At 39.3% G+C, this 18,534-nt stretch overlaps 1 protein-coding gene across 1 annotated transcript in view; it reads left to right on the plus strand.

Annotated features, from left to right (window-relative positions):
* LEKR1 (leucine, glutamate and lysine rich 1) overlaps positions 1–17,780 on the plus strand; it is a 62,287-nt gene extending 44,507 nt beyond the window's left edge. The window contains exons 6-12 of the mRNA XM_009634353.2: positions 3,676–3,757; positions 5,682–5,759; positions 6,032–6,232; positions 7,809–7,902; positions 13,134–13,286; positions 14,505–14,804; positions 17,496–17,780. Coding sequence (XP_009632648.2) covers positions 3,676–3,757; positions 5,682–5,759; positions 6,032–6,232; positions 7,809–7,902; positions 13,134–13,286; positions 14,505–14,804; positions 17,496–17,780 — 1,193 coding nt within the window. The remainder of the gene's footprint in view (positions 1–3,675; positions 3,758–5,681; positions 5,760–6,031; positions 6,233–7,808; positions 7,903–13,133; positions 13,287–14,504; positions 14,805–17,495) is intronic.
* The last annotated feature ends 754 nt before the right edge of the window (positions 17,781–18,534 follow it).

The following is an 18,534-nucleotide window of genomic DNA, read 5'->3' on the forward strand; positions in this document are numbered from 1 at the left end:
TGGAACGGAGTGCAAAGGAAGTTTAACTTAACTTTTGCCAGACCGTAGCTTGATTATATGTGTGAGGCTTAATTTAACTGTTGCCAGACCTTTCAACTTCCATTTTTTTTCAATACTGTCATGGGAAAATAGCCTTCACCACAAAGCTAGAAGTATCTTATTCCTATATGATGAAGAGGGTCAGTCTCTGGGTTTCTGAGGCTTCTTTTGTCTAAATGCCAAGGTATGATCCCCTCAGGTAGAACTGTGTCCAGTTGCTCCTTTGATTCTTTAAGTTTCTGAAAGTCTGATGTAAATGGTAAGTATTCTCTACAGATATAGATATTGATATAGATATAGACTATGATTAGTAGTAGGTAACAGGAAATATGGGTGAATTATTATCTATACTTACAGTGTCCTTCTCCTTTTGATACATGCAGAATGCCCAGAATGTCAACTGTATGTGCTATTTGTAGTCGACCTTGTTTTGAAGTTTTGTGGACAACTTCCCTCTTGAAAAATCAAAATATAGGATGATGGTATTCTGTGAAAGACAATTTCTGGAATATACTGGAGAATTAGTTTACACTGATCTAGCTACGTTTATATAGTTTTTACATTAATTCATTTCTATCTTCAGAGAGAAAAAATTGTTTCATGAAGGTTTAGTGCAAATAACCTCTCATTTATGTATTTTATGAAATGGGAACAAGAAATTCTGAGTTGTATCTAGTCTGACAGAGATCTGAAAGTTGCTAATAACTCATAGAAATGCTGCATACTTGGGCATGCCTTGCTGAGTGCAGGAGCCCTCCTGCATCAGTTGGATACCAAAGGGTCCTTTTGACAGTTCTATGAGGAATGCCAAGGAGATGGGCAGGCAGTGATTCACCTGGAAATAGTCATCATCATTTACCCCTCCAAACCTTCTCAGATAACTCACTTGAACAACAGATGCCAGAAATGATTGGAAAGCCAATAATGTAAATAATTTAGATGTTTCTAAGAAGCCCTAATTTCTACATAACTTTTTACCTTCTATACGGTACTGTGCAAGGAGTTTTGTGAATATCTGTGGTGAATAATGTATATATTAAAAGACAGCAAATATTCGCTCCATTCAAACTTCAGGAACTGATTTCACGTTAGTCAAACAGACATTGCAATGGAATATATATGGGAGTAACCTTAAGCTTTGTTTTCTAGCGTTTTTGTAATTATAAGGTGGGTTTTTGGTTGCATTGCTATTGTATCAATTCCTTTAAACAAATTTACCAGTAAGTTTAAAAATGTTTATATTGCTTAATTTTCTTCTTTCTAGACCATTTATTGCTGAAAAACTCTGGGGAATAGAAAACATGCATGAATATTCACTTTTTTAATATTACACAAATAATGTCAAGTGTAGAAGCGCTTGTGAGTCTCTTGTGATCACACTTACGAAAAAATGAGAGTGCTGGCTGCAGATTCCCCAGCTTCACGTAATTCTTTCTACAGCTCTGAACTAAAATATTTTTCACAAAAATGTATTTTATACAAAGAAAAACATGTCTCTAAACAAGTGCAAAAATGAATGCAATGCAATAACACAGCACGACTGCATTAATATTTTTGTGTCTGAAAAGTAGAAACACAATGGCAAAGGTATGTTATACATAAATATATTTTATCTGTTTTGTTGTCTGTGGCAGGTGGCACACAAGGTGCTTCCATAATTAACTTCCACTGATTTTTGCAAGGGCTTAGTCAAACCCAAAGAAATTTTAACTTTCTTGTAAAAAAGCTCTTTATAAGTGCTGGTAGTTTGGGAATGTATCTATCTGACATGTAGCGTGTACTTTACCCTATATAATTCTCTCCCTGATTTTTTTGGTGTAGTCTGAGATAATGAACAGTTTTCCTTTTCCCTTTTTTGAAAAGATGGGAGTCTTCCACGCAGTAAGATTTAGCAAGAGAAGGTATGACGTGAGGGATGCTGGCAGGAAGTCACACTCCTGGATTATCCATCATCGTGATAGTTGATGGAAATGACTGAAATGGGCACATAGGAAAAGTTACAAAAATTCAGTGAATTCTGATGTCACAAATGATAAATGTGAGAACAGGAATCACAGTTCAATTTGGCTTTTGGAGGATATATCAGAGAGCTTTGAAGGCAGAGAGGTTGGACTCTCGTTGTAGCTGTTCACCTTCAGAGAGCGAGTCAGCTCCTCCAGTTCCATCTTTGTTTTTCTTCTGCTTCTAGATTTGTTGCAATGTTCTATTGTACATTTTTTTTCCCATGGAGTTTATGATGCTGCCTTTTATGTAGAGGCAACTTTGATTTATGGTCATTTTTATGTTTTCTTGGAAGGCAGCTCTTCTTATTCATGAGCTTATTTAGATATGCTCACTAAAATGGGAATCAGGTTAAGATATGTGCTGTTACGTCTGTTTATAGGGCTTCAAAACTTGATGTTATGACTATGCTTAGGATTTCTCTTAAAAAAATGGATGACAGTAGGCCACACACAAAACTAGATGAGGTTTCTTTGATAACTGTTTGAGAAGGTTGAGAAGTCTGAACTATTTATGTTATGTTCTTTGAGACAAAATGGTCTAATACGTGACACTAAGGGATTTTAAGTAAGCTTTTAAAATTAGTTTGCACCCGTAAGCAAGCAAGCAAGCAGGTTTAGTTGTGGATGGTGAGAATGTTTGTTCTGTTCTCACCAGCCTGTATTTCTGCACAGCTCGTGCTTGTTACCTGCGTGCAAGAAAATGCTTGGGTGCTGCGCTGCAAGTGCAGACTGACGGCCGTCTGTCTGGCAAAGCCGTATTTGAAGAGACTCACAGGGTTGAAAGCTAATAAATCAAAAGCTTTACATTGTCTGCTGGGAGTAAATTTGTCACTTTTTTATTTACATGAGACTATGCAGAAGGAGCGGTATTTAACAGTTCTTTTATCTTTGCTCAGTATCTTCTTTGGAAGCTTTTTTTTCCCAAGTGGGGGAGAAAAAAAACATTAAACTAATAGTATAGGTGAAAAGAACTGGGTTATATACTGGAAAAAAGGCAATGGCTGATTGAAACTGATAGGTGATGTGTTCTGAAAGATAACATTTAGCTAAGAGAGTCTAAGACAGAATGCATAGTACCACTAAGTCATGTTTTATATGAAGTAACATTAGCAGGTTATCTTCAGGTCCGCCTGCCTGCATGCTTTTGCTCTCAGCATTGTGTACAAACCGTATGATTTAGAGCATTTAATATTTACATTTACTTGAATTTCATGTTTCCTGGCAGGATAAAAAAAACCCAACCAAACAAAAAACAGCTTCTTGCTATGAAGCCAGTCTTTGCTAGTGTATGAATAGAAATTGGAAGGCTCTTCTGAACTGAAGTGTACGGTGGTGCATCAACACTCCGACCTTTTCAATAAAAGTAATTTGTTATTCATAAGACAATATAAACAACTGGCTTATATGGTTTGTAAGCAGTGAGATACCAATTCAAATATTATAAATGATAAACCTGTACTTGTCACTGGTGGCCATTTTGCCTTGTTCAGAGGCAGTGCTGTGGGGCACTGCTTTGCCTGTTTGGGGTGGGAGTGAGGAGCTACATGTCTGAGATGCAAATAAAACACAATACGTATAAAAGTGAGTTATTTTAGTATAAATGCAGGCATGAAACACATGTTTTTGTTTTCAGATTTAACAAATCAAGTAGAGACAATTGGACTGAAGCTGCAGAAAGTAACAGCCGAGATGGACCACTACAAAAAGCTGTTAATGTAAGATTTCCGTTTGCTTGGCCGGTTTGCCACTGCACACAAAGCTCTAACAGACCTTTTTGGTTTTTTTTTTTTGAAAGCACTGCTTGTCATGATGGCTTCAGAAGGTTATGACCAACAGAGAAAATATTTAATCTTTGTATTAAACGGTCGGTATTTCTAGCCACCTGACTGAGCATGTCTGTCTGTGGAAGCAGGGCTTTCTCCCTCCTGCTGTGTTTAATGATACTGCAAAGAGGAGGGTTAAGGTTAAGTCAGCTCAGTCTGACACTTTATTTAATATGCAACTGTAGGATAAATTTTGTGAAATCCATGTAACTTCTGGACTAAAAATGTACGTGGAAAGTAGTATTTCACATCGTAGTTTTGGGATGGAGGGAAGCGTGCAATAAAACTAATCAGAAACTTTAGCATTTAATCAGTGACTATGATTTCTTTTTTTATTCATCCTCCCCCTCCCAAATGGAAATTTGCTGTGACTTTTCCCCACGCACCAGTACACTACTGCGGTTTGTAATTTTACTGTGTCGTGCCTATGGTTTCACGTAAGAGTATGCAAAACCTAAATTAATAGAGTAAAAATAGAATGTCATCAAACACTTGTCGGAGCTAACTTTAGTGCAATGAGTGAGAAGAGAGCACTCACACAGAGTGAAAAATTCTGCTTGCTCCATCTGCAGCCCACCCGAAAGCAGTGGTGCCCGGGCACTGCTCTGCTGAGTCCCACTTTCAGATGCTGCAGCCCACAGATGAAGGGGAGAGCAGAAATGAGACCTCTGTCAAAAGTTGAGGAAATGAGAAAAAAGATGCACTTCTTAACTGTTGTTGTGCTATTGCACGCTGTTCTCCTGGGTTGATCTTTTAATGGCCAAGCCAGGGCCGTGCAGTGGAGTTGCCACGCTCCCTGTGCCCTGGGGCTGTCCTCTATTGACTTTCACGGGAGCTGTATCGGGCACCCAAAATCAGGGCTGGGTGACCTCCAGGGTCCTGTCCAGATGCAGGGGTGCTCAGAGAGACCTGTGTCGTGACCTCTAAAAGGTGCATGATCCAGGATCTGAATGCTTTCCTGTATCCAAAATCCTTATTGCTTGAGTATAACATTGAAAATCATTCAGAAACAGCAGCACGTTATAATTCACTTTCTAGCACTTTATAATTCACTACTGAAAATAAAAAATTACTGTTTCAAAGATTAAGCTCGAGAGTAACGAACTAGCACTGCCGATCTCGAGACCAGCTATCATGGGGTTTTTGTGTGTTTTCCTGAAATTTAAACAAGGATTCATTCTTCTATGATGTGTACTTTCTGGTTTTGGTTCCTATATTCAGAGGGTCTGATCATAACGAAGTTGCAAATATTTGGAATGCTTAGCAACAAAGTATTTTAATGATAATACACGTATTGAGTATGAAAAAAAGATTTCATGAACGTAGTTAAATAAACAGCAAAGGGTTTCCAAATGCAGTATTAAAATTCTAGTGTAATACGGGTACAATTTAATAAAATAACATATTCTATATCTGTTTAAGTGTAAATATGAAGCTTAACCATGGTTATTAATTGGTGAAATTATGACATAATGACAAGAAACCTGTTTCCAGCCCTCTTACCTACTAAATTATTTGTTCATTTTTATTCATATCTTACGTGAAACCTTCATTGGTGTTGCAAGATCTCACTTTCTTGTTTGCAACATTAAACTTGTCGAGATCCTAAGTTAGGCTGAGATTACGTTGGAAGTGTAATTTACAATTACTTAAAAATGTTAGCTAGGACTAACAGAACTTTTTGTTGTCTACCATTTAACTAAAATAGAAAATGCAAGTTGGATAATATGCCAATAAACCTGATGTTCAGGTTACTGCATGAGTAAAGGCTATCATTTCTTTGGACAAATACACTTTTTTTTTAATGTTTTCTTAGGGTGAAATCAACGGAACTTGATGTCTGTCAAAATGAACTGAAAAAAATGAAATACGAAAATGGAATTTCTGAGTCAAGGTAAATGCTGAAATTGTATGTCATAACATAACACAGATTTCTGAGCAGTGAGAGCAAAGAATTTATTTTATGATTTCAATGCAGCTTTTCTACAATATTTTTTTTTCTGGTTTTAGTTTCTATTTTTGTGTTCATGTCACCAGATTTAACTTCATAATGAATATATAGCTTTTTATCTAATATTTCATTTTCCAGGTACAAATAATTTCTATTTCATATCTGTAAATAAGAAAATAATAACTGGGATGCTGATACTTTTGCTTCATCTGTAGACTTACGAAAGAGCTCAAGGAAAAGGAGGAATCTCTTCTAATTTGCCAACAAGTATGCAAACATTTACAGGAAGAGGTGGCTGAGAGAGAAAGGAAAGAAGATCTAAAAAGAAGAACTGGTCGATCAGAAAGTGAGCTGGAAGCACTTAAAACTCTTCTTAGACAAACAGAGGAAGAGGTGGTGATGTTGAAACAAGAAAGGTAATGGGAGCTGAGTCACCACGGGTGATCTCCTGTGACTGAACCTTCAGCCTAGATTGTCTTTTGGGAAACTATTAAAAATAAAAACATTCCTTCTCTGCCAGATCCTCAACCTCCCTCACTGTTACCGAAAGGACAGACAGATTCTGTAAAGCCCCAGAGGTGCTTTGTGCCGGTCAGGATGCGGGAGGAGAGGCAGTAGAACCAGGAGTGTGGCTATGGCACTGGGCAGACTGGGAGGGACCCGCTGGTCCCAGCTTGTGTGTTCTGAAGTCGCTGCCTTGCCTGTGCGCTCAGGACAGTCCTACCCTGCCACTGACTGCTCACATCTCTTGCTTCTAGGGCAAAACTCTAAAAGCCTTGGCAGCTCTGAACTCATATCCTGAAATTTTGGAATTCATTGGACGCATTTTTTAAAATTCTTACAGTATAGACAAAACCTGAATGAAAAAGAAAAAAAAAAAAGAAAAAAGCCTATTAAAAAAAAAGGGGGGGGGAGGAATCCTTGCTTTGCAGTCCAGGGCTTCAGCTCAAGCATAATCAAAACACCCATTTATTGCAGTTGTTATAGTTGCTATTTGTTATGTGCGACTTGCAGAGCAAAAGCCCCAGAGAGTTTAAGTTCTTGTAACTTATGTTATTAGCAACTTGCAAATCGTAACAATGCCATAAATATTACAATATGCCAGGTTATTGGATATGGGCTAATATTTGGTGAAGTGTATGGACAACTTCCCAGCGGTAAATTTTCAGTTACTGATAAATAAGCTTGTCTTTTATTGGCAAAATAGAAAGTGCTGTCCCCTAGTTAAGACATGGCAGTACGTTACTGGTTTGCTTTGTGTACAACGGAAAATGTATTCAGGGAAGCGGCTTTTGGAGAACATAAGCACTTTTTGAGTGATGTACACCAAGAGGCATTAAGGTATTTTCATATTTAAAGGGTTTGAATATTCCCTGTACTTTAGTACTTGCATGAAAAGATATTAAATGTTAATTTAAGAATATTTTCCTTCTACTTAAACCCTGGATACATGAGTTGTTCCAGGTGGTACATTGCTAATAATCTAAGTTACAAGAATTTAAGCTCTCCAGGGCTTTTGCTCTATACAAGCCTCACATAACAAACAGTAACTCTAACAATAGAAAGCACTCGGTGGTTTCAATTCAAAATCTATTACAATTTTTTAATTTGTTATAGTAATATTCCGAGTTCATTAAATACAACAATTTGTGTTTTGTATATTATAACAGTTTTTCAGTGTTTTTCAAAATTGGACTTCAGAAATACTAAAAATATTTGAGGTTTAAATATGTGTGTGTGGAAGAAAGATCAACTCCAGCATTTTCTTTAAAATGCAAAATTCATAAAGTATGTGATGGTGTTATGCAAATGCTAAATAGTGATTACTGCTGTGCCGCTGGGCTCTGGGCAGGATTGCTGGGCTTATTGCACAGAATACCGAACAAAGAGGAAAAGACAAGCATTTGCCGCACAGGGCTTAATTGCAAGAAAATGGCATACCACCGAGCTGGGCAGAGCACATATTTACATACGAGTTTTTGTGGTTTCTAGGGAGTTAATGCTGATTTCTCATCAGAACAGAACAGAGCAGCTGCAGGAAACATTAAGGCAGAAGATGCGGAATGAAGATAACTGGAGGGAGAAGGTAATGCGGGATGTGCAGTTGGCACCCTTTTAATTTCTTCTTTATTTTTTTTCAGTTGTAGTCAGCTGTCAGAAATGAGTGCGGTAAGCCAGATACCTGTCTCCTCAAGTGCAAATATGTCAATAGTGTTCCTTGTACAAGAGGTTTTAACGGGTGATCTCTCTACATGAGTTGGAACTGAATGCAGGTGTTCAGTATGAGCGTTTACAGGCTTTGAAGACGTTCGGGTTTGATCCAGACTTCCCAGGTTTCAGGGGATTTGCAGTGTGCCAGTGTTAGGAGTGCAGTCCCCTGAAAGCCTGGGTGTGAGGAGCAGGACTGAGCCCACTGAACCTCTGATCTTCCAAGCTCCGTGCTTTCCCTGTGTGCTCTGCAGGAAAAGCCCAGTCTCACAAGCCGTTGTCCTACACAAGCTCCAAGGAGGTGAACATGCAGAGCCCACCCTCTTCTGTGTGCAACCATCCGGGTTATAGACCCCGAACCACAATTCTGCATGGGGGAGCGCATCAGTGCCTGGATTTGTTTCCTGACACATCTGGCAGAGAAGCACAGGGAAGCATATATTTAATATTGAAGTAGTTTCCCAGTAAAACTAAGGTTGTGTGTTGTTGACAAGATGGAGAGAATGCAGAGCCTTCCTGCTTGCATAGTAGGTGAACTGAAGATTGCTATTTGTAAAACAAATCTATAAAGTAAACAATAAGCAGATGAGCAAAAATGTCCTTTCCTCAGAAGACAGGCATTTGCAAACCAAAGCAGAGCTAAACAAACAAGCTGTTGTAGCATAGTGATTCTGGAGCTGTCAGGAGATGTTGAATAGGAAAGGCAGCGGGGTTGTTGGCTGTACAGTGGACGATGAGGGCGAGAGGTGTGTGGATACCCTGCCAGGTACTTACTGCAGCTGTGAATGCAGGATATGTGCTCACGCCATTCCTGGGACGATTCTGTCGCTCACGGCAATAAGAAGTGAAGAGGTAACAGGACAGTTTTATCCTTGCCAAGTCCTCTGTGAACATGAAATTTGTTGTTTTGATACAAATCTTTAGTTCCTGCTGGTGTCAGGAGGTGTATGGAGAGGAAAATGGCACCACCAAATTAGCAGTGTCATCTAGCTTGAGACCTGAAGTACTTGGAACAAGCATTGATTGCAGCCTGGGGGTGCAGGGAAGCTTGTACAACCTGGGGTTCGGGATATGTGCGCCCCTCCACACAGTCTCCCTGCCAAGTGGTTGAGAGGCACCTTGTTCTGCCTGACCTGGCAGGCTCTGCATGCCCACAGGCAAAGAGCTCAGGGGGAGATGGGTATCAGCTTGGCGAGCGCACGGCTAGTTACAGCACAGGACCCTCGGCAGAAGGGAGGTAGTACTGGCTGTCAGCTGCAACGGGGGCTCGGGGAGGGGGCTACGGGGCACGGTGGGTAGGTGGAGGAGCATGGTTAGACTGGGGAATTGGGAAGGGAGACGTGGTAGCAGAAAGAAGGCATGTGGCTTATCCATTCGCTTGAGCTGGGGGTCCTCACAATAAAAAGGAGCTAAAGGAGTTGCATGGTGAAAGTCCCGGAGCTAGAACGGACCTCTAGGGTGCAAAAGGCTTTTGCTCTTTCTGCTGACCTCTAGGATCACCAGTTCCTTTCAGGCAGTTGCATCTCTGCCAGAAATGCCATCTCTGCTCCTGCTAATGACTCTGCTGGGTTTTTTTTTTTTTTTGCTTGCTTTCCCTTCAAATCAGAGCAGTATAAAAATAAAGACTTCAGTGAAATTTACTGTGAAAATACCTTGGTATTTCATTTGAAAAGACCTGACACTCCTGTGAGTTGGCTTCTCTGTGAAATGGCCCATCCGTGGTTACTTTATTCATTGACCCTTACAGAAGCCTGCAAAGCCACTTTCGTGCACCTTCCCACCTAGGCTTTTTTTGGTAATTGGATGATGGTTCCTTTCACAGTAAGGAGGAAGGGGAAGGTGTGAGGGAGAATGACACACCTTCCATACATGCATGCTCCTTTATACATCCCCATTTTTCCTTTAATGAAGTGAAGGAAAAAAAGAAATTAAGTAAAGGCTACAGATGAGAAAGATGGTTGAAATACAGTCAGGAGGACACCCCAAATTCAGGGTCTAGCTGGCTTGGTTGGGAAACAGAGTGGGAAAGAGATTAGGTCTGGTCCTGGTCCATGGATGTAGGATGCAGCATTAGGAAAATAGCTGAGGTGCAGGGCAGCACCCACCCCCAGAGCACCTCGCCACAGCCATGCCAGTGCCGTAGGCATGGCACAGGTCTGCTCCACAAGCGTAAACTCCTGTTAACCTGTCTTTTCTTGTTAGAAGGGCTTCCCATCACTAGCTGCATCTTTAAGGGCTGTTACTACATTCTACAAAGTTAGGTTATAGCTTGTTAGTCATCTTTTAGTATGCACTTGGGTTTGGGGTCTTCTGTGGAAAAATGTTTTCAGCTGATTTAAAAAATAAATGTGTATGCCCGCTGTGTGTGCTAATTGGATAAGTTTCTTAACTAATTGCACAGCTGGTTGGAATGTGGCAGTGCTACAGCTCTTCAATTTTACTGGGCTTTGGGCAGCCTCACTGCATCCGAGCAATCTCGGGAATCAGGACCTTTGGCTCTGCTCTGTGGGACAGATCATTTTTCCTGTAGTTTTGGGTCACGCTGTGAAGTTCTGAGCTGGAGACTCTAACTCGGTTTGGAGAGTCCAGCTGCCAGTCTCTTCCAGTGGGATTTGAAAAGCTGTTTACCATAAACACCTGAGCATGTAAGCTTTGTTTTAGTCTGCAACTTTTTCACCAAAATATAAGACATTTAAAAAAAAAAAAGAAAAATCTGTGAAGGAAAAATTGAACAATAACTTCGACTTTTCTGATTTAAGCCTTACATAATTGGTGACTAAAATTACTGCCATCGTCTTTTTTTGTTCAGTACGTGATAAGTGTCTGAAAGCTTTATTTAGTCTTATGAAAATTTTGGACTACTAGCAATTAACATCAGTTACATTTCTTTTAAAACTTCTTAACCTCTCTGTTGCAGGGTATAATTTTAGAATGAGGTCACACTGTCTGCATAATCACAATGTATTGTTCAACCTGACATTAAAAGAAGATAAAGACTGCTACTAGTAAGGGACACCAATTACAGCTTTGGTATCACAGCCATTAAAATGCAGTGGCCAGCAAGCGCTCTAAAATGTTATCATTGGACAAAAGAATCCAAAATGTGACAAAGTGACAAAGTTATCTTTTACTTGGGTCAGGGTGCCATTGCATAAGTATAAAGTGTTCCAGCTTTCTATTTAAAATACAGATAAACCTTAAATTGTTTTAATGGGACAACAACAACAAAAATCTCTTTTCCAAAAGATTTTAAGATTGATGGCAACATTTGTTTTATGGATTTTTTTTTAAATATTAATTAATGAGGGGCTTGTAAGTGGTTTTAAAGCAATTAGTAGCCATTATGCTGTCTTTGAAGATCAACTGCTATTTTATTTTCTGTTCTGGTTATCAGCTTTATTAGCTTCAAGTGGTAAATGTGAAAAATGCTTGCATAATCTTCAAAGTAAGCTCATTTTTTTATACTGCCTTTTATTTTTTTAGTCTTTGTAATCAAGTAGCCTCCAACATATGATCTGCTTCTATAATAATATGTAGAGTTAATAAATTTGTTTTTCTGCAATCGGAATACTAACTCCCATATCTAATAACGTAGAAGATACATCAATAATAATAATAGTCTACTTTGAGGATCTTACAAATATACCAGTTATAAGCTAAGCCTTAGCAGGGGATTTGTGCCTATTCCATGCCCAGAATTGGGTATATTTTTATTTTTAAAAAATAATGAAAATATTTCCAGTTTATCTTTTCCCAAAAAAGTTAGGGGGATTTGTTATACATTTGCTCATAATTAGTGTGTGAAATTAGATAATTGTAATTAAGCTCATTCTGGGCTTTTCTGCTTTTAATAATTTTAAGTAATTAGGCTAGTGTTATGCATGATTAACATGTCTTTCCTATCCTTTCAGCATGCTACAATTAAGTCCATTAGAATTCAGCTGGCAGATATATAATATTAGCATACTGGTTAGGAAAATATTTTTCAAAATACAGTCTTCAGTATTTCCTCCAGAATTCAGGCTTCTATTTTCAGGAAATTATGGCTGAATTTTCAAATTGGAATTTTTAATATTAAATATGTGAGATACCTTAAGGACTGGGATATTTTACCCAGAATTTGCAACTCTTTCATTTTAGTTTGTCCACTTTTTTTGTCCAGAGCTTGTCCCACTTATATACCGTAACTGCAGTGTTGTCTGGACCCTAAAATGAGCTGGAGCTGCTCTTTGCTGCCCTTGAGCCGTGGAGCCTTGCTGCTCCCTCTAACCTCAACTTGGTGCCGTTGGCACCTGGCGATGCTCGGAGAGGCCGTGCTGGGAGGTTCTGTGGAGGTTCCTCTCTATGTTCCTTCCCCTAGAGTTCTGGTACTTCCAACAGATTTAGGGGAGGGGAGGCGCATGTAATAAATTAGGTATGCTGTGCTAACGGGAACTGCACTTCTAAATGGCAAGGTAGCACCGTGGAGTTTGTGTCATCTGAGTGTGGTCCCTGGGAGCAGACAGGCAAACATGTTACATGGTAAGTGGCTATTCACTGACAAGGCTGAGTGGCAAAGCGCGAATAAAAAAATTATTTTATAAGAGTTAACATCGTTATATTTTAATATTGAGCTTATGGCCTATTTTTAGCACAGTAGATGTCTTTTACTGTGAAATGTATCATTTTGCTGCATTTGAAAATAATGATGAGCTGAGTTTTGCCTCCAGAGCAAACGCTTCCAGCAAAACAATCATCTATTTTAAGAACAGGCTAAGGATTTTGTAATGTAGTGTTTTCATGGTGATTTAGCGTGAAGTTCAGCTGCCTAAATTTAGGCACCTAGCACCACTTGAGACACATGGGGCTTGTGAGACATCTTCCTGGGGCTGCCGCGTGTGACTCGGCCCCGACGCGCTGCGGAGCCAGAGCCGTCCGTGCCACTGCGAGCCGGCGGGAAGCGGGAGCTTTCCCTAGCCAGGCTCCAACAGTTGTAATCGTTTTGTGTCTGCTCAGCGTGTAAAATCTCAGTCTGCCAAATTTCACATCACTTCGTTTATGGCAGCGTGGAATGTGAAAAATATTTTAAGGTAAGTTGTTACCTATTGTTAAAACCCACTTGTTCCCTAGATGGAAATTGATCTGGCTAAAGGTGAAGCACGACACAAAGAAGCAATTCTTAAAGTCAAGGAAGAAGCTAGAGTGGAATTAGACATTGAAAGACAAAAACAGCAAGAACTAATCACAAAATATCAGAGAGATTACGAAGAGCTCCAGAAGAAGGTGTGTAACACTCCAGAGAAAAGTTTTCTGGCAGTAGATAATGTAAACTTTTGTGAAATAGTATATGAAAGAATAAAACCTTCTTTATATGTGGGCCCATATCTAGATGATACAGTATTTTTTATCCAGTCTTAGTATATGGCATATGTTTCTTTTTTTGTTTTAAATGGAACAAGCTAAAAACTAACTATTCTAGTTAAAGTTAAATGGTGTGGAAGTTTACAATGAGGGTAGTGAAACACTGGAACAGGTTGCCCAGAGAGGTGGTGGAGGCCCCATCCCTGGAAACATTCAAGGACAGGTTGGACGGGGCTCTGAGCAACCTGATCTGGTTTAAGGTGTCCCTGCTCACTCCAGGGGGGTTGGATTAGATGACCTCTGGGGGTCCCTTCCAACCCAAAATATTCTATGATGCTATGATTTTTCCTTTTCTCACATTTTCTCTACCCAGAGTTCATCTATGTCCATAGACCATAGTTGCTAATTATTTTTAAACTGACATCACCATTTTTGAAAAGCTTTGGACTGTTTCGGACTATGGCAAGTTGTCACAAAACCATCCACACTGTTTTTTCCCTTCCCAAATTAATTCAGCACCGATGGGGTAAGGTCCAGTGGCCAGTTAACTGCTTTCTTGTCTGTATTGGTGGTGGTTGCATCACGCACAGTTGGCTGTTCCCAGCTACCCAGGCCTACAGTTTTTGAAGTTTGATATAGAAATCGAAAAGTATACCTATAACCTTTGTTTTCAAGATTAATTTGACACATTTCTTGAGAATTCTGGAAAAATTGAAGAAATCTGATGAAGTTATGTTGTTATTTAAAATTTGCTGCATTACACAGTGTTTTACAGAGCTAAAAATAACAGTTTGACTTAGTTCACTTTACAAATATTTGACTATGATTTTAAAACCCTGAAGAAATAGTGTCTTGCTGTAAAGAAGCTAAGGTTTTCCCATTTTTACCTCTATTTCTCTGTTTGATCTTGGATATACTAATTAATCTCTCTTCTGCGTGAGTTTTGAGTAATTTACAGCTCTCTGATATCCTTTGAGGGTATTATGTAAATTCAAAGCATTTATTTTTGTCTCTGAGGACATGTATGTTTGCATTTGTATTTTTTTTCCTGAAGTCAACGTTTGTCTGATGCTTAATTCTACATATCTAAAGACACCCACTGAATGTAGATTAATGCAATTTTTGTCTAATCTAATGCAGATACCAGGATTAATATCCAGTGCCACCAACAGCTTAAGGATGGAGACAGAAATTCTTGAAAAGAAGCTTCAAGATGCCCAGATCAAACTTGCAGAGAAAGATGAAGATAAGGAAAAAGAAATTCAGAGCCTTAAAAGACTAATTACTGAACTTGAATTTCAGCTGACAATGGAAAAGAACAATAATGAATCATTTCTGGATAATATGAGGAAAGAAATTAAACACAAGTCAGATGAACTGGAAAAATTAACCCAGGAGAGGACACAGCTGATTCACAATTTGAGCCAAGTTCAAGAGGAGGTAGGAACATGACCGAGGAAATGCCCTGTTATTTTTACTAAGAGACATGTGATTTCTAAAATGGTTCAAAGCATCTATATTTCAGACCCTGATATGTTCTGGTTTAAGAACCATTGAAATGAAAATATTTATAAAAGAAGCCCATCATAACTTCATAAATACGATGTACCACAAAATATGTGAAATTTTTGATTCAGCAAGCACTTAAACTAGTGTTTTATTTTATACATTTATATATTTCAGGTCCTGCAAGACATTTATTTCTTAGTCTCTAGCTTCTCATCATGCTAAATAAACATGAGTAAACAGTAAAGCATTCTTTAAAGTAGAAGACATGGAGCTTTCTCGTTCTTTGAACAGGACAGCAGCAATCCTTCCTATAATCTTACTTATTTTGGAAATCATTTGTAATAAAAGACTTCATACTGTCGATAGGAACAAGAATGGACATAATCCTGGTCTGAATGGCTTCTGGGCCAGAGATTGCATCTTTTAATGTAGGACTATACGTGTGCATCCTGCCATGCTAGCTGGGGACGTATCCCACCTCCCACCAGTAAATCCACTTTCTGTGCATAAAAATTAATCATATGTGAAGAGAAATGTGACTGATGGGTATTCTTATGAAAAGCATTTGCTGAATGTTTGGAATATAATGGGAAGGGAGGAGAGAGAGCTGTACTGCTCCATGAGAAATGTGAAAACAGTGAAGTCAGGGACTGTAGATAAGATTAGACTGGAATGTCCAAAGTAATTAAGTGGCAGAAAAAAATTGGTAAACAGCGAAAAGAAAACTCTTCAAGATGAATTAGGGCTTGGGTTAATACTTATTTCTTTCTTGAAAAACGTTCAAAACCACTGTGTTAGTGAAATCAGAATGATGTTGGCAGTCGTTCTGTCCTGTGCCTACGGAAAAGGCTCTTGGAAAGCCACGCGCTCCTCAAGTATTGGTCAGGAACTTCAGCAGAGCAAGGAACATGCTGTTATCCTCAACTGTGAGATTCCACCAGCTCTGCTTATGTTCTTAGTTTTCCCCACAATGAAGCAGAGTTCCCCCACTAATATAATTGTATTAGGAAATGGGGAGATGAGTGTTTGAAAATTGAAACTGGTTTTAAGATAAACTTTGCACCAGAACACCTTCTCAGATTTGCAGATAACACTTTCCAAATAATTTCATGGACTATCGGTGACCATTGAGTGGCAGGGAAAGTATCATCTAACTTTCATTAACTTGTCTGCAGAGTTAGGTATTCAGAGAATAAGTTATTTTGGATATTTGCATCTCTCCCATTTCTACCTCTGCATGTTGTTACGTTCCTTCTGCAACAGCTCCTTCGCTTGCAGTCAGGACAGAGCTTAGAGAGCCTGAGCAGAACTTCTGTCTTTCCACTCTACATCCACTACAGATGCTTTGACCAAAGTAAAACTTTAAAACATTAAAAAAAATGGTCAACAAAGGACTTTTCATTTCTCCATCATTTTTCAAGTTTTGACAGGAACAGACAGGCACAAATTTAATAGTTTTAGTAACCTCTTGTTGGCTAAACAAAGCTTACCCCCTTCTACGTTAGTGGGAGCACACTTCTGTGCTCTGACTTTACTGACACCAGTATTTGCTCTTCAAAACTTCAAAAACATGCCATTGAGATTATCTTTCTTACACATTTTCTCCCCTGTATACACCCACTGTCATAATCACATAGAGGATTTCAAATACAAGTGTTTGTCCTCACTTCAAGGCGGTACATGATCTGAGCTGACATACGGCTCATACGTCCAGCAATGAAGAGGTTTACACAGAAATGTTTGTGTCTGGGCAATGAGGCAGTGCATGACTGAGAGTGTTCTCTGTTTGACTCGATCATCACTCTCTGTGTTGTCGACTGCCTTGGTGGTTGCTTCCCTTCCACTCTCGTGGACCTCCTGGTGTCAGCAACAGTCGCTTGCTTAGAAGAACAAAAAAGTGGATATTTTCTGCTTGTGTTAGTACTTTCAGTAGTTCTGACTTATATGAATTCATTTAGTGATGTTGTCCCTTGTGTTTTATTTACTTTTTGTTTCAGCTGGAAACCAGGAAATTTAGCATCACAAATAACTTCTACATAATAACTTGGGGACTTCTGTCATACGGAACCAGTTTCAGTTGTCTGCTCAAGGCCCAGTACCAGTCACTTCCCATTTAGGTATTGGTAACCACAGTGCAAAGTTTGTGAAAACCACTAGACTTGAAAATCATTTATCCCAATTATTTGGGAAATAATAATCAATAAAGAATGCTGCCCCAAAAAATCCATGCACAATTATTTAAACTACAGAGGTGGAGAACTTCTTGAACATCTTTTCATAGTGAGGTGGCGTGGTAATATTCAACCTCTGTGCGTTCCTTTATCCTTTCCAAGAGCAGCATTCCCAGTTTCCCCCTAGTTGGAGGATGGGCAGGAGAGCAGAAGTAACTTCTGATAACTTACCTCATGTTTTCCCCTGTCTCCTGAGGGAATGAAGGATGTGTAAATGCTGATGTGTATCCTTTGAGCGACTTTCAGAGAAACCAAAATATGGGGAAAATATTGGAGGGTTTGTGTGCATCAGTAACCCTCCAGCCACCCTTGCCTTAAGGCTGAGGAGTTTAATAGGCACACTTTTTGACTAATGGCATTTTGTAAAGCCAGTGTTTGTTTCTGTTTGCAGAACACTCTTCTCCAGGAAACGGTGCGCAGAGAGTGTGAGGAACGCTATGAGCTGACTGCAGCTTTGACTCAAGCCAGGGAACAAGTACTGGAACTAAAAAAGCTCAGTGGAAACTTCCCGTTATCGCTGTGTTCCCTGACTCAGGGCAGCCTAACCTCCTCTGCTGCCCTGCTCGCTGATTACGGGCAGAAAAGCCGCACAAGCCCCAGCGCTGGGAAGGAAATCAATCTCTCCGGACAGTTTGGTATTTCAAGAGCTGCTAAGCAAAGCGGCTTCGCTGAATGAGCCCAGGAGCAGGATTGCTGCAGTTATAAGAAGACAACTGAGTCAGCTCTGACTGCTGCATACACAGCACATGGGAAACCATTCCAGTGTATCAAATGACCATTTACTTGTGGACCCCATGCGTCAAATCTTAGCCGATGCAATTCATGCATTTCTACAACTTAAAATTAAGTTAAACTTTTATATATTTTTGATGCAATAATGTTTCTTTGTCCATTGCATATCAGTGTAATTAAATGCTACCTACACTTCAAGATGGGAGAAGTAAAAAAGAAAAAATATTGTGTCTCCAAGAGGAGCACATCTTCAGTAGGTGTAATTAAAATAACTGCCAATTTCAAATACCGCTTTCCCTAACCAGTTTTTTGGCATTTTCCTATTTTGTGTGTTCTCCCATGTAAGTTAATTGCTTGTTTCTGGTGTAAAAATGTGATTTGTTCACTTAGAATCAGATTTTTGCAATTATTTAATTCAGTAGTGTTATATTTGCAAATAATTATGCTTAGGTCGGTGAGACTTGCTAGTTGTGGAGCATATATCACTTAGCCTGAAAACGCGGCAAATCCGTGCGCTCCGTAGACTAGCCATTGGCAGGGACATGGCTTCATCCATCTGTGAGTCTTCAAGCTGTGCTAATTAACAAGGAGTTGAAGACTTAATACATTTTGTCCCAAAGATGGTTGCCTCTTGAATTTAATTAGAAGTGTCTTTACGTTGAGCATGATTTTTAGCTTCAAAGTAAGTCACGTTGGAG

This window comes from Egretta garzetta, unplaced genomic scaffold (genome assembly GCF_000687185.1).
Source record: "Egretta garzetta isolate BGI_Z169 unplaced genomic scaffold, ASM68718v1 scaffold172, whole genome shotgun sequence".
Lineage (NCBI taxonomy): Eukaryota > Metazoa > Chordata > Aves > Pelecaniformes > Ardeidae > Egretta > Egretta garzetta.